This window comes from Pseudozyma hubeiensis (genome assembly GCF_000403515.1).
Source record: "Pseudozyma hubeiensis SY62 DNA, scaffold: PHS38, whole genome shotgun sequence".
Taxonomy (NCBI): domain Eukaryota; kingdom Fungi; phylum Basidiomycota; class Ustilaginomycetes; order Ustilaginales; family Ustilaginaceae; genus Pseudozyma; species Pseudozyma hubeiensis.
The window spans coordinates 916,758-931,551 of NW_012133820.1; the positions used below are offsets into that span (position 1 = coordinate 916,758).

General features: G+C 60.8%; 1 protein-coding gene across 1 annotated transcript in view; it reads right to left on the reverse strand.

The window, feature by feature from the left end:
* Window positions 1-738: 738 nt before the first annotated feature.
* PHSY_004069 (AGC/NDR protein kinase) overlaps window positions 739-14,794 on the reverse strand; it is a gene marked incomplete at both ends in the record, with an annotated part of 16,374 nt that continues 2,318 nt past the window's right edge. Inside the window, 2 exons of the mRNA XM_012334686.1 lie at window positions 739-1,092; window positions 1,812-13,807. Coding sequence (XP_012190076.1) covers window positions 739-1,092; window positions 1,812-13,807 — 12,350 coding nt within the window. The remainder of the gene's footprint in view (window positions 1,093-1,811; window positions 13,808-14,794) is intronic.

The window sequence follows — 14,794 nt, forward strand, 5'->3', positions numbered from 1 at the left end:
GGCAAGCCAAGCCAAAGAGGTCCCTTGTATGAGTCGAGTGTCGTTCAGTGCGACAGAGACGATGATCGGTCCCGCGATCAAGTGAGTGCGTTGAGTCGAGTTGACTGGACAAAGAAGTGCGATCGAGATCTTGGCCAATCGGTGATGCGATTGCGGCGATTCGATTGCGGGATGAAGATCTGGACGCAACAACGGACGATATCGATCAGGATGGTTGTGATGAGTAGTGGAAGAGCGATGAAGATGGCGGTGAGAGAGAGGGGGGAAGGGTCCACCTTTCGGGATGAAGGCGATGTTCGGGCAAGAAGAGAGCTGCCCTGCTTCTTGTTTCGCTTTCTCAGTCTGCGTTGGGCGCGAGTGTCGTTTATTGCACGCGCAACCCGCACGTTGGCAGAGCAGATTGGCACTTTGCAGACTTGAAACGCACACAAAAACACGGCAGCACACAACGAGACGCCATGCGCCGCGGACCACGCTGCAGCCGACCAGCTACGGTAAAATGCAACAGAAAATTCGCACGTTTGCAGCCGGCAGGGCAGACTCTCTCTGCAGCTCGGTTTTATTTTCCTTTCGTCCCAAAAACATTCTGGCAACTGTTTATTTGGATATTTATTAGTTACAAATTGAGGCGCAAATGGTCTCGAAATCGGTGAGACTTGGCGGCTCGCTTGTTCCTTTTTCACTGCCCTGACCCGCTCGTCGGCGGAGCGTCCTCTTAGCCAAAAAGCTATACACTGTTCAAGCTCGGCAGCCAAGAGTGGCCACCATGTGGTCATCGTCATCCACGATGTCGATGCTCTTGGACAATCCCATCGGAATTCGACTGGATGAGTTCATCGACACTTTCGACTTCGCCGGTCTTTGCTCGATCTGCGTCTGTCCGTCTGTAGCTGATTTCGTCGTTGCAATGGCCAGGAAGCACTCAGAGATCCTGGAAGAGGCTGCCGACACCATCAGTTCCGGTCGCTCGGCACCCTTTTTCCGGAGAGACTTTGTTTTCTTCCTTGTCACTCGTGGCAACAGCCGTCGCTTCTCATCCTGATCTTGCTTCTCGCCGGTTGGTTGCCGCTCGCCACTGCTTTCCGTGACTAGCTTGACAGACCAAGATTAGGAGCGAGAGCTTGGACCTCTGGCTCCAGGGTCCTTTATAGACCGAGACTAGTGCCGGACCCTTGTCTAGAACAGCCCTGCACGCCGCAGACCCCTCTTCTGCGCACTGTATCAACTCACACTGACCGTCACTAACAAGCATTGTGTTGCGTCCCACAATTGCTGCATTCTTTCGTCGAAGAGTTCGACTTTCTTCGGAGCGACAACCTCCCAAGGTGGCGCACTCCTTCAACTTTGCCCCGCAAATACTCGCGATCCCTCTCTTCCCATGTGCCCCTTCCGCTCTGCTGAACGGAACTCGCTTGCCGCGACGTCATGTTGCCATTTTGTAACCCCGCCAATTCCCATCCGACCTTTCAGTCTCCGCTCGCACTTCACGCGCACCATATCTTGACCAGCCAACATGTGCTCGGATCGCTCTCCAAAATTCACAGCTCCTCTCTGACATGCGATGTAACACTCCAAGTGTTCCCGATTCCATTCACTCCGTCGGAGATGATTTGGACAGATCACGATACATCACTCGCTCACCAGGTCCCAATCCATCCTTCCTTTCAGGCTCAACAAACACAACCATCCGTGAGAATTCATGATAACAATACTATGCAATGCAAACTTGAACTTGAAAACAAACATCAAAACTACCACCGGATCGAATGATGCGTAGAGAGGGCTTACGATAGCGACAGCCTCTCGGTCACCTTGCTCAGCGTCTCGGCCGTCTCCTGGTCTCGTCGCTCGCTGTCTTGCTGATGCTGCTGCGAGTGCGTACGCGAGTGCAGTCCGCCCAGCCCGCTGCTGCTCATCTTGGCCTGCAGCTGCTGAGGCGCTTCAAAGTGTCGCGATGTGAGCACCGAACTACCCAACGGCGAAGAAGAGTATGGTGTGTGGTGCGGCGACCCTGTGCTGCCAAGCAGCGGAGGTGTGCTGGCTCCCGCCATTGCCTGCGACGGTGTCTTGCGTGCCAACGTCGACTTTCTCGAAAGCGCGCGCGATTCGGCCGGCGCGCTCGTCGTACCTGATCCTGAACCTGACGACAAGGCTGTGCCGTCCAAGCCTTGCTGCATGCTCGTGGAAGATTCAACGTTGACACTTGCTTGCGTCGGCGTGAACCCGAGCTGCGATAGGATGGCGCACACATCCATCTTTTCCAGCGGCTTGGCCAGCACTGCATCGAATAGCGATCCCGCAGCATCGATGGGTTCGCCACGGTCGAACGAAGCCAGCGCCACTATAGGCGTCGTCGAGTTGACGTTGCGCGTCGATTTCACCATTCGTGTCACATCCTCGCCACCGACGATGGGCAGCGTCACATCGATGAACATGACGCCAAACTTGTGATCACCCATCGCCAGCCGCACCGCCTCGGCACCGTCGCGCACTGCGGTACATCTGCATCCGAGCTTGACCAACATCGTCTCGAGCATGCGTAACGCGATGGGATTGTCCTCTGCTATGAGACAAGCGATCTCGTCCGAGCTGCCAATGGAGCCAGCAGGAGGAGGAGGAGCAGCAGCACCAGGGGCGAGTGGCGCGAATGCGTTGGTCGGCGAGCTCGACGCGGTGGTCGTTGCCGTTGCTGCTGTAGTTGCTGTGTTGGCGGCGGTGCGAGATGGCTTCTTCGAGACTTCCTGCTGAGGCTGCTGCGAAGTCTGCTGCCATGGAGTCGGCAGCGCCGGTCGCTCTGCTAGACTTGCCGACTTGGTGCGCAACCGCGACGGCATCGAGTTGCGCCGTTCACCGGAACTCGAAGCCTCCACCAGCTGCTGTCGGCGTCGGTCGGCGATTCCGATGGGCATGGCAGCCGAAGGCGAAGGGAACGATCGACCGACGCTGCTCGTGGCTCCGACATCGCCGTCTGGCGTCGTTGCCGACAACGGCGTCGCCAAGGAGGCTGGCACCTCGGACGTGCGCCGACGGTGCGCCGAACTGACAAGCTGTGCAGCCGGAGATGTGGGCGCAGTCGAGCGCGACGGCGTCGATCCGTGCGACGATGCGCTTTGCGCAGGCGATGGAGGCCCCGCAAGCGCCAGCGTCTGCGAATGGACACGTTGCGCGGGTCTCCCTTTGGCCGAGAAGCTGCGGTGGCGCGTGTACGCGGCCGACTGCTCGAGCGCCTTGGCCAACGCTGGCATCTGCTCCTCCCTCATCTTGCGGATCACCTCGTCGTTGGCCTGCTTGAGCACCGGCAAGTTCTTGTAGCTGAAGTTGCCAAAGTCCTCGTTCTGCGCCTGCGATCCAAAAGCCTTTTCGAGACGCGACCGCATCCGCGAGACTGGCAGGCCCGTCTGCAAAAACTTGTTGCCCTCGATGGCGCGTGCGAATTCGCGCGTGCTGTGGACCGGCTCGTCGTCAAAGTCCTGGTGGCTGGCTCCGCGCAGATCAAAGTAGTCGGTCGACTCGGGGTCGGTGACCTGCGGCACGAATGGACCAGGCTCGGCGGTGACGTTGTCCCAGTCGATACCTTGGAAGAAAGCGTGGTTCTTGATCTCGTCTGGACCGCCCGAGCCAAGACGTCGCTTGGGATCAGTACACATGAGCCGTTCCATCAAATCACGCGCTTCCGACGACACCTCGACCGAATCCTCCTCCCAGTCGATGCGTCGCGAGAGGATGTTGTCAAACACCTTCTCCGGCGTCTCAGCGTGGAAGGGTGGCACTCCGTACAAAAATTCGTAAAGGATGACACCGAGGGCCCACCAATCGACGGCAAAGTCGTCCATACCGATACCCAGCACGCTCTCCGGCGCAAGGTAGTCCGGAGTGCCCACAAAGCGTTTCGGTGCGTCGGATCCACCGTCGCCGGAAGAAGGGCCAAAATTGTCGCTGAGCAGAGGATGGGCCCCAAACAGATTGCCCGGACTGTCGATCCGCGCCGAGGGCAGCGGTTTGGGAACAGCACGTTGAGAGTCCGACTCGCCCGAGTCGCTCGCATCGGTCGACGAGCTGACGATGCGTCCTCGCTGGGGTGCAGCAAAGAACGACTGGTTGCGCATCATGCCGCCAAGGCCGGGCGTCATGGGCGACAAGGATGCGGCGGTGTCGCCGGCGGTGGTGCCCGCAGGCGTGAACACAGCCGGGTGACGCGCTTCCGAGGCAAACGAGGCCGCTGAGCTCGGCAACGAGTCGCTGTTCGAGTCTGAGCGCGAAGCATGCGCTGCAAAGCCGCTCGGGGCGGAGGACGAAGCTGCAGCGGCGTCCGCTACCGCCTGACGCGTCTGACGTCCCAGCAGACCGATCTTCGACAGACCAAAATCGGTGAGCTTGAGGTGGCCCTTTTGGTCGATGAGCAAGTTGTCGGGTTTCAGGTCGCGATGCACCACACCTTTCGAGTGAAGATGCTGCAGGCCGATCACCACTTCCGCAATGTACTGACGCGCCCACTCTTCCGACAGGCCTCCAAGCACTTTGCAGAGCGAGGCGCAATCACCACCTGGAAGATACTCCATGACGAGGTAGAGGAAATCGGCGCTCTGGAAGGTGAAGAAGAGCTTGACCACGAACGGAGACTGGTTCTGCGTCATAAGGATCATGCGCTCGGCCTTGACGTTGGTGATCTGATTCTTGGCAATCATGTCCGACTTTTTCAGCACCTTGATCGCGTAGTAGTCGCCTGTTGTGCGCTTCTTGGCGAGGAACACGCTGCCGAAAGCACCCTTGCTGATGGGCTTGAGGATGTCAAAGTCCTTGATTGACGACGCCGTGGGCCTTGACGAGGGCGCTGCAGGCGGCAGTCTTGGCGAGAGAGGCATCGAGCCAACCATGGGGCTCTTGTGCGACACGCTGAACTTGCGATTCTGTCGGTGCGACACACCCAACGACTCGCCGTACAGATGGGGCGAGAGCGGCGGGGTGCCTCCCAGACCATCGGACGCAGATGGAAGGTGCGAAGATCGACGAGATCGGCTGACGGAGCGTCGCTGCAATGCGCCAACCCCCGAGATGGAGAGGGAAGCCGCGGTGAGACTTCCAACGGGTCGCGCAGCCAGCAGATCGGTGGACGACGGAGGCGGCGCCAAGGTTGCACCACCTCGAGGGATAGGGATCGGCGCTGGCTGCGTAGATCCGCCCATCTTGTCATCGACGGCAGGGATATCATCCTCGTCCGCTGCAATTCCCATCGCTGCAAACAGAGCGGATGGAGGAACCGGCGAATCACGGTCGTCTTGCTCCAGAAGCATGGAGCCAGAGAGCAAGCCGTCGTCTTCTGCGTCCTCCCGTCCTGCTCCACCCTCGTCGTCTCCGGCGCTGGTCGACAAGGTGGAAGGAAGGCGGCTGTGAGCAGACGTTGCACGGGGCAGCGAGTCGGGTGTACGGGGAGAAGCACGAATGCCTTCGGTCGAAACACCCCTTGAAGAGTCAAGTCCTCTTTGCATCTCGATGGAATTCATCGCGATTGGTGGGAGAGATCCTTGTTCCGCAGCGGCGACTTGAGCATAGGTCGGCTGGGCTTCTGCGAGGGCAAGACCGAGTCCTTCATGTTGATCCACGACCTGTTCTGGCGCGTCGTCCGAGCCAGATTCAGACACGGATTCAGACGATCCTCGCGAGCTGCCCGAGCCCTCTTCAGCTTCCGACAGAGCGGAGAGCGCAGCCTCAACGCGCTCTTCCCACTCTTGACGAACGGTCTCGACGTAGACGATGGTGTTGAGCATGCGGTTGACGGCGCTCAGCTTGCTTCGCATGGCCCCTTCGACGTCTGCCATCAACAGATCCAGGGCCGTGTCGTCCAATGCGGGACGTCGCCATTGCTGAACGGTCACCACCTTGTTCTCTGATGTAGGGGAGAGGAGGCGCTGCTTCTCAATGGGTTGGTCGGCAAACTCGTCCTTGATTGCCGGCGTCGAAATCTCGCAGGCCGTCTGCAGCAGCTCGACGGCCGCATCGAGAGCGCGAAGGTGCTGCTTTCGCACGGACGCCGGTGCCGGTTGGCGCTGAGCGATGGAGCGGTTCAGTCCCTCGAGCGCCGAAGGCGGCTGATTGGAGGCCGGAGGGGTCGTGATGGCCACGCCGCGGTATTCGAGCGGCTGCTCCGCACTTTGGCCTGTGAAGCTCTCGAGACGATTGTGCAGATCCTGGATGGCTCTGCGCAGCTCGCGAAGGCTCTCGTTGCACTCGCCGATCTCCATGTCCAATCGGTGCGTTTCGTTGCAGATTTCGCTGTGCTTCTCGAAAAACCAGGCTGGAATGTCCCTTTCGCAGATGCGACACAGCACGGGCTCGATCGAGATGGAGGCGACGTGAGCAAGCGCCGCGGTGGGCTCGTCCAGCACGGCTGCGACCGCTCGTCCACCTTTTGTGAGAGCGGCGTCGTGCAGCTGATCTTCGCGTTCGGGCGGTCCGGTCGCCTTGAACACCCACATTGAGTGCGACGGGTTGCCACTCTGTCGGTCGATCATGAGCATTCCCTTGCCCTCCATCTCCTGGAAGTAGACGGCATCGCTGACGTCGCTTCGATCGTCCGAAGAGTTTGCCGAAGAGGTTGACGAGGCGTGCAGCGTCTTCTCTACGCGCAATCGGAAGACTGCTTCGACGGTGTGTGACTGATTCGCCTCGAGCTGCCTGGATGCCTCGGCGAACACGTCGGTGTCACCGGGAGCCAGCAGGTCCTCGATCGGTGCGCCGTAGAGCTCGGCAGGATCGGAGCCCAACACTGTCTTCCAAGCAGGACTCAAATACAACAGACGCTGGTCGTCCATGCTGAGCTCCATCAGCACATTGATACCAGCAGAGCGGAAGTTTTGGCGCACCTCTTGCGGTGCTTCCTCCGTGCCTTCGCCAGACGAATCGATTTCGCCGGCTTCCTGGCTCTGCTCACCCTGAATGTTGTCTGAAGCACTAAGCATGGCAGCCCGACCATCCAGATCCTCGAGACCGCCGCTCGGCTTGCCTCGAGGAAGCGGTCGAGCTCGGTCGACGATGGTCATGTCTCCGTCGGCATCAGCGTCGAGGTCGCCTTGTCCATCATCCACAACAGCCTTGGTGACTCCTGATGAGAGCAAAGTACCTCCTTCTTCCTGGTCGCCGATCGGCTGCAATTCACGCCTCATCAATCCCGACGCTGGCGAGTTGGACCCGCTGGTTGATTTTCGATGGACCATGGCAATGTCGACAGGTGCCACAGACAAGGCGCGAGCTCGGATGGGACTGTTCGCCGTCGAGGGCATCCAGAGGCCAGACGATTTGCCAGACTCCTGTTCGGCAGCTTCGCCCGCCGCATCTCCGCCCTGCCCTCCGAGGATGAAGCGAATCGGCTCGGCATCCTGCTCCTGCTCGTCGTTGAAGTTCCAGAAGCCCTTTTCGGCTTCCCACCACTCCACGACACGGCTGAGTCCGGCTATGGCGAGCAGGATCTGGATGAACCATCCTCGACCGGCCCAATCAGGATGCTCGTCCCAGAAACGACCGATGCTCTGTACGCGAGAGATGAGCTGAGAGCACGAGCCGGAACGCGCGATGAGCGAGTTGATGGAGACGTCCAGCACTTCCATCGCTATCGCCGCCAGCTCTTCCAATGGCTGCATCCAAGGCTGAGGTCCAAGGTCTTCGGTGGGCAGCGCCCTCATTTTGCGCGACGGAGACAGACGAGGAGATCCGGAGGAAGCCGAGATGCTGGACGTCATCATCACGCCAGGCATGGGTGAATGCGATCGGGACGTGGAGCGCGAGTTGGAACCTGAGCGAGCTCCTGGACGACTCAGCGACTGGGCGCGGCTGAGCGGATTGAGATTCGATGGTTTGGCCGGATTTGCCAAGGCGGTGCCGATGGTCCGGGCAGAGGTCCCTGTTGCAGCTGCGATGTTGACGGGCGGCGGAGCTGGCAGCTTGTACTCTCGTGCCGATCGCACTGCTGCCGCTTCGCGCAATCCGCCGAGGACGGGAGACGTAAAGAGTGAGCCAGACGAGACGCGTGCATGCGACCCTTCCGCATTTGAAATGCTTTCGGGAAGCTCCTCGTGTGGAGAGACGTTCGTACCGGAAATGGCCGCGGCAGCAGCGGCAGCGCCAGCAGAGAACGAGGAAGAGTTGCTCGCGCCGCGAGACATGGACCTTGACCTGGGGCGCGACGTGCTCGCATGACCGCCGTGAACCACGTCCGAATCTGCAGCCTCTTCTGCCGCGTCCTCTGGATCATGAGCGAAGACTTCCTCAATCTCTTCCACGTCGCGGTCGTCGCCGACGACGCTGCGTCGACCTTCGTCCTCCTGCTTCTCGAGCTCGAGCTCGACGTAGTTGTTGATGGCACCGACAATGCGACGCAGCTCCCGGTCGCAGCTCTCCTTTGACGCGAGCAGGCGGTGACGGATGTGCTGCCGGATTGAGTTGATCGTGATCGCCTTGGACGCGGCCCTCGCTCTGACGGCAGCACGACCCTCATCATCGTCGGAGTCAGCATCGACATCGCGATCGTCGTCGTCGTCTCGCAACGGCTTCTTCGCAATACGCGGACTTGAAGCCCACGCCTGGGAAAGCTGCGGCGAGGACTTCCGAGGCGAGAGGGCCGGCTGCAGTGCAGGCTCAGCGGCCAGCGACTTGCTGACCTCCTTGGCGCTGCCGGTGCTGCCGTCGGACCGCGCAGAGACGGGCGGCTTGGTGGGACTGGCCTGCTTCGAGCTCGAGGGCGATTTCCCCATGCCGATCTTGTCGAACTCTTCGGCGTCAAAAGTGCTCAGTCCCTTGTCCAGCTGAAGGGACAGTTTGGGTTGGTGACGGCGTCGACCGCCTGAAGAACGCGTCTCTTGGCTCTGCTGCGACGACGCGGACATGGGTGCTTCCAAGCTGCCCGGTTCCTCTTGCACTGTCACGAAGCTGGCGTCGGCTGCCGGCGAAGCCGACTTGCGGTCGCTACGATCACCCACTTCCAGGCTCTCGTCGCTTCTTTGAGCAAGGTCCTTCCCGAGGTTCTGCGCCGATGTGCTCGAGCGCAGCGTCTTGACCGAGTCGGTGCCGCTCATCGCCGTGTTGCCAGTATGCGAGCGCATGTGACGGCCGAACCCGCTCTGCACCTGCGTGACGAGGGTGGGGGATGGCGTTGCGATAGCCGGATTGGCGATGGCTGAGGAAGACAAAGGTGCGGGACGAGGAGCGTCTCGACGACTCTGGCTGAAACCTGTCGAGCGAGCGGAAGCCATCGATGGAGATTGGTACAATGAGTGAGAGAGCGCAGCTGCTGAGCCGGTGCGAGGATCAGCTTCGTTGCGACGCGGAGAGGCCGTCGAAGCTGGCGGCTTGGCCCAGCCGTCGCCGGCTGGAGCGGTAAAGCCGGACTTGACGGCGCTCCACCACGCTTCGATCTTGCCACCGAGATGTTTGCGCCGTCCACGTCCGGCAGCGTGCGCCTGTGCTCGTGCCGAATGGGAACTTGCTGCCCTTGTGTACTGAGGCGCGGGCGTGACGCGACTGGTGATGGGGGAGAGCGACAAATTCTTTGCCTTGTCGGTGCCGAGCCGCTTGACGGGGGAGAATCCGGCCTTGACAGGACCCGGGGAGGAGGACAAGGTGGAGAGGGCAGTGGAGCTTGAGTCCGCGCCCGAGTGACGACTGGACAGCTCGGCGCTCGCCAACGAAAAGCTGCGTTGTTGGATTGTGCCTGGTCGAGTCGAATACCGCGATGAGGGATCGGGTCGGCGAGCTGGACCGAGCTGCGCTGCTTTAGACGCACGTGCGGTCTTGGAGGAAGCAGCATCATCGCCGTTGTCATCGTCGAGGCTGAGGGCTGCCAGGGCGGCTTCGACCTCTTCTGCGTCCATCGCGTCCTGCTCGACGTCGATAGGCTCGGCCGTCTGCAGCCTCTGGCGCGAGAGAGGATCCGACACGGACCGGTGACCATCCGCCGGCTGCTTCTGCAGAGCAGAGACGCGTCCGTTGTCGATGGCTTCGCTGCCAGAGCGGCGCGGAGAAGAGGCTGCCCCTTCATCATCTGCAGTTGTTGAGGAAACGTCGTGGACAGCAGAGCCTTCCGCGTCAACGGCGGCAGACTCGGCATCGGGCGCGCCTGCTTCGACAGCTGCCTGAGCCTCAGCTTCCTCACGCTCAGATTGCAGCTTGGCCTCCTTCATCTTGCGATACTCGTCGAGCCAATCAACCCACTCGAATTCGGCGAAGGCAGACGACTCGAGGCCTCGCTGACCGTCTTCGTCCTCGTCCAGCTGCGACTCGATGCTGTCGTCCGAGCCCACCGCCGACGATCGACGTGTCGGCGCGGGCGCACCCACCATACTGGAGTCCCTCTGCAGCCCAATCGTCGTGCCTCGACGAGCCAGATTCGTCTGCCCAAGGATCAGAGGAGCCTCAGCCGTGCTGTTCTGGACTCGTTCGCGCGAAAGCTGTGACCCTCCCAAAGTGGCGACTTCATTGCGTTGCCGCAGGTACGATCCCAAGCGAGAAGGATTTTGCGCTCGCCATTTCTGCATCTTGGCATTTCGGCTTTGCACAATGATGCGGGCGTATTCGTCGGTGCCAGACATGGGTTGATGAACAGCTGTAGGTAAGTTCCCGACAGGAGTGAACAACGCTGCTTCGCTGGGCCGATGTACACGTCGATTCGATGGCGGAACACCGAGCAGATGAGTGGAACCGATCGAGCTGGACAGGTTGCCTTGCGTCTGCCTTCTCTGACTGAGCGACGCAGCAGCAGGTGCGAGCGATGACTGGACACCTGCATCCTGCGTCGACGCGATCCACGGCGCTGGCTTGTCTTCGAAGCCGTCGTCATGCTCGTCGTGGCCATCCGTCGCTTCTTGCAAGCTGTCGAAAAGCTCTTGAGCGCCCCATGACATGCGCTGGGTAATTGAGTGACTAGAAGCGAGTCGAGGTCGTCGCTCAGCCGTAGGGCTCGTTCGGGCAGAAGATGCATTGAGAGCAAGGAGGGGCGAATATGCGCTCGTACTCGCCGGTAGACCTGCGTGACGTGGTGCGCTAGTGGGCACATCGAGAAGGTCGGATCGAGGCGGGATGAGGGTGGGTGAGCGTGAGCCAAGGATGGCGGAGCTAGGCAGGCTGGCTGGTGGTCCATAGTCGCGACCGATGGGGATTGAGACCGACAGAGGCTGTCCGCTGCTGTCATGGCCGGGCTTGGCTGTCTGATCGGTTCTGAGCCGCTCCATCGCTGGCGAAGAGCGTCCAGATGCGCCGGACTCTTCTGCGCCGGACGAGTATTCGTACGCCAACGGCGAATTGCTGCGGGTGGCGTTGGGCGTCTGGGGCACATTCAGGCGTCCGGCGCTTGTCGGCGGCGACGAGGCAGCATCAGAGGTGAGTCCCAGGCCGAGACCATGACCTTGGCTGGTACCGCCAAGCACCAAAGGACTGGAATGCTGAGCTGTTGCGCTCGATGCCGTCCACTTGCTCAGAGGCGACTCGATCGACGCGGTGGATGCACTTTTGGGCATGTTGCGGGGCGAGGGTGAAGGCGGAACGATCAGATCGCCGGCTAGGCGCACGGCCGTCGGTACACGTTGCAAGCGAATCGCATCTGCGAGATTGGCGGATCCAGCACTCTTGACCGACGGGCTTGACCCAGTCGTGCTGGCGGGAGTCTCGAGCACTGCCGTCTGTGCGGACGCAGGGCCGATGGGCGACGGAGGGATGCCGAGCGTCTGACTACGGACTCGCGAGCGTGTATGACTGGGCGAGGGTGTTCGACCAGCCGCTTCACTCCGAGGGAAATCCTCATCCTCGATGACCTGCGAGTTTCTCCGGCGATGCGACGAAGCTCGGGCAACAACCGAAGAGCTGAACGGGACGGACGAAGAAGCAACACCAGAGCTCGAGAGAGACGAGGCGGCGCCGCCCTGCGTGCCGGATGAGCTGACGCTGGACGATCGATGCGAGCCCGAGGCCGCTGGAATAGGGACAGGCAGCGGAATGCTGGGACTGCCAGACTCGATTGCTGCCACTAGATTGGGATCCACGCCGTCGGGCCCTCCGACAGGCGAAATGGCTCCTTCGCCGAGAAGTACGCCGCCGAGAGAACGGGCGCGGCGATGGACGCTCGAGCTGAGCGACGAAGAAGTCATGCGTCTGCGGCGTGCCGAATGCATGATGGCGCTGCCGCCGCCCGTCACCGTCGTCGGCGTGTTGTTGGTGGATGTACCGAAGCTGGACGGGGCAAAGGCGCCCGAGCTGCTTCGAGCACCGCGGGCATCCCAGCTGATCGTGGGCGAGCCAGAGTGGAAGGAGCTCGAGGCTGGCAGACCGGACGACGAGCTGGACGAAAGCGGAGATGGATTCGATGGCATGCCGAGTCCCAGCGAAGCATCCTCCTTGCGTTTGCCCATGGCGATGGTGGATGCACGGTCGATGGGCTCGAGAGCAGGCGAGCCCGTGGCGCCCCCACCTATGCGCCGCGGTATCGCGGGCGGACCCATGGATCCGCTTGAGCTGGTGACAGACGATTTGCGGGTCAGGTTGGAGCCGGTCGTAGCAACGTCATCCGAGGCGACGGACGATGCGTCGTCATCGACCACGTTCATGCTTTGGAATGGCGAATGCCGTGAAGGCGTCCGATTCAGCCTGGAGGCGCCGGCGACAGCCCTGTGGAGGGGATTGGAGGTGGATCGCTCGCGGTCGAGTCGCAACGATGTGCGCGCGAGAGGGGAAGCGCCGGCAAGATCAGCGGCCGATACTGCGCTGATTGTAACGGCGTCCTTGCGCATGGAAGAGCGCTGTTCGTTGCTAACACGCCGAGGCATTTCGTCTACAGTGTCGGAAGCGGCCGAATCGGAAGCGTCTTGCCTGTACTGACGGGCGCCGGGCTGAGATGTCGCGGACGAGACGGACGAGGGTGACGTTGGCGAAAGGGGCTGGGTGTAGCTACCTTGTGAAGACGAGGTCGAGCCCTGCGTTCGACGTCTGGCTGCCTGAGGATCCGAGCTGGATCGATTAGACGCACTGTCGCCTAGCCAGACAGGCGACGAAGGGAGCGGCGCACCTTCGGCGTTGAGGGTGTCGTCGTCATTGGCGTCGTCGTCATTGGGCAGGATGGATGCGAAGGCGAGCGGGCTTGAAAAGGATGGTGCTGTGTCGAACGACATCCTCTTGGAGGAGCTGCGACTCAAGGCCTTGAGCGCGGCCGAAGGCGGGCTGAGAGAGAGGCCAGGCGGCGCAAAGCTGCTCAACGATGAAGATGGTGGTTGCGAGGAGCTGGCATGGGCGGCGACAGAGGCAGAAGTCGTGGATTGCGAGACGTTCTGAGGTTGAGATTGGGACGGATCTGTCGGAGATGAGCTCTTGCCAGTCGCAGCAGAGACACCTCCGATGGAGGACGATGGGGATGAGGAAGAGGAGGAGCGGTGTGGACGCGGCGCTGTGGTTTGGATGGGCCTGGGCACTGTGGACGAGGTAGCAACGCGTGAATGCTTGAAGGAGCGAGTCGGTGAAGGCGGCTGATCGGAGCGTGGATGCTTGCCAGCAGCCGAGGCTGCCGATGAGGTAGGTGAAGGCGGGCCGAGTTCAATGATGCTATGAAGGCTGTTGCTGCGCTCCGAGTTGGACCGCGCTGCTTGGCTCAGCGGAGATGAGGCTGAGGGACTTAGGCTGCTGGAGGAAGGCGAAGATTTGGGATCGCAAGCGTCGTCGTCCCCGGGGAAAGACGATGGTGGTCCGCCTCGTCGACTGTTGTCACTGTCGCTTGGACTGAGACGGATGCTGTTGCGGTTGGCCGAGCTGAATGGGTCGGTGAACTGCGTCGCTGAGACTGTCGAGGGTATAAGTAAGTCAGCCAACGAAGAACGAGAAAGCGGGTGATCCGATGCGCAGCGTCGGTCAGGTGCCGATGAGATAGGCCGAAAAGTCAATGACAGAGGAGTGACGTGTGTGCGATGAGCGCCGTGTGAAGGGTTGCAAAGGCGAAGTGTTGGAGTCGACACCGATGTGTGGTGGAAAGGTAGCGGTCGAGCGAGGAAGAGAGATGGGAGCGGTGATGGATTGGTGATTTGGTGAATTAAGCGAAGCGAGGCGAGGACGGGTCGAGACCATCAAGGGACGTGACATGTGGGCCAAAGGCGGAGAGGCGAGAAATCAAGGGTCGTGGAGCGCACAGCGATTTAGCCAGAGCACAGGAACGGTGAAACAGCGCAAGTGCCGAAAATGCGCAAAAAGTCGGAAAACGTGGTTGGACAGGTTTTCGGAGGTGATGCCGAAGGTCGAAATTTCCGTGGCGGCAGCATGATTTTGTTGGCGGAGCCAATTTGTTGATTAGGCACCGTGAGAAATGATTGCGACCAGGAACGAAAGGCGGTGATGATTTGATAGCGAAGAACGGTCGCAGTGAAGGTCGACGGGGTGAGGAACCGGGAGAAGTCGTCGACAAGGCGTCGGCAAGAGCGATTGTCGCACGTCGTGACGTTGTGGACGCAGAACAGGCGCCATTGTTGCGATTCAGCAGCCAGCCGAGCAACAATGCCAGAAAGTGGTCAACAGCCAAGCCGGCGAGTGAGTGAGCGAGCGAGTAAGCCGATGCGACAGACAGCAACGTCGGGAAAAGCGAGCAGAGCAGCCGCGTCGTGGCGCATGAGCGAGGTTTCATCCATTCCCACACAAGAATGCGTGCAGGAATTGAGCGCGGGACGCGAGCCAAAGCAATTTCGCGGAGTGCAAAACCAGGACCCAATTCAAGAGCCGAACGAGCAAGGACGGCACCGTATAAGCCAGCCAGCCAGCGAGGTGAGCATGGAGGGGGGGG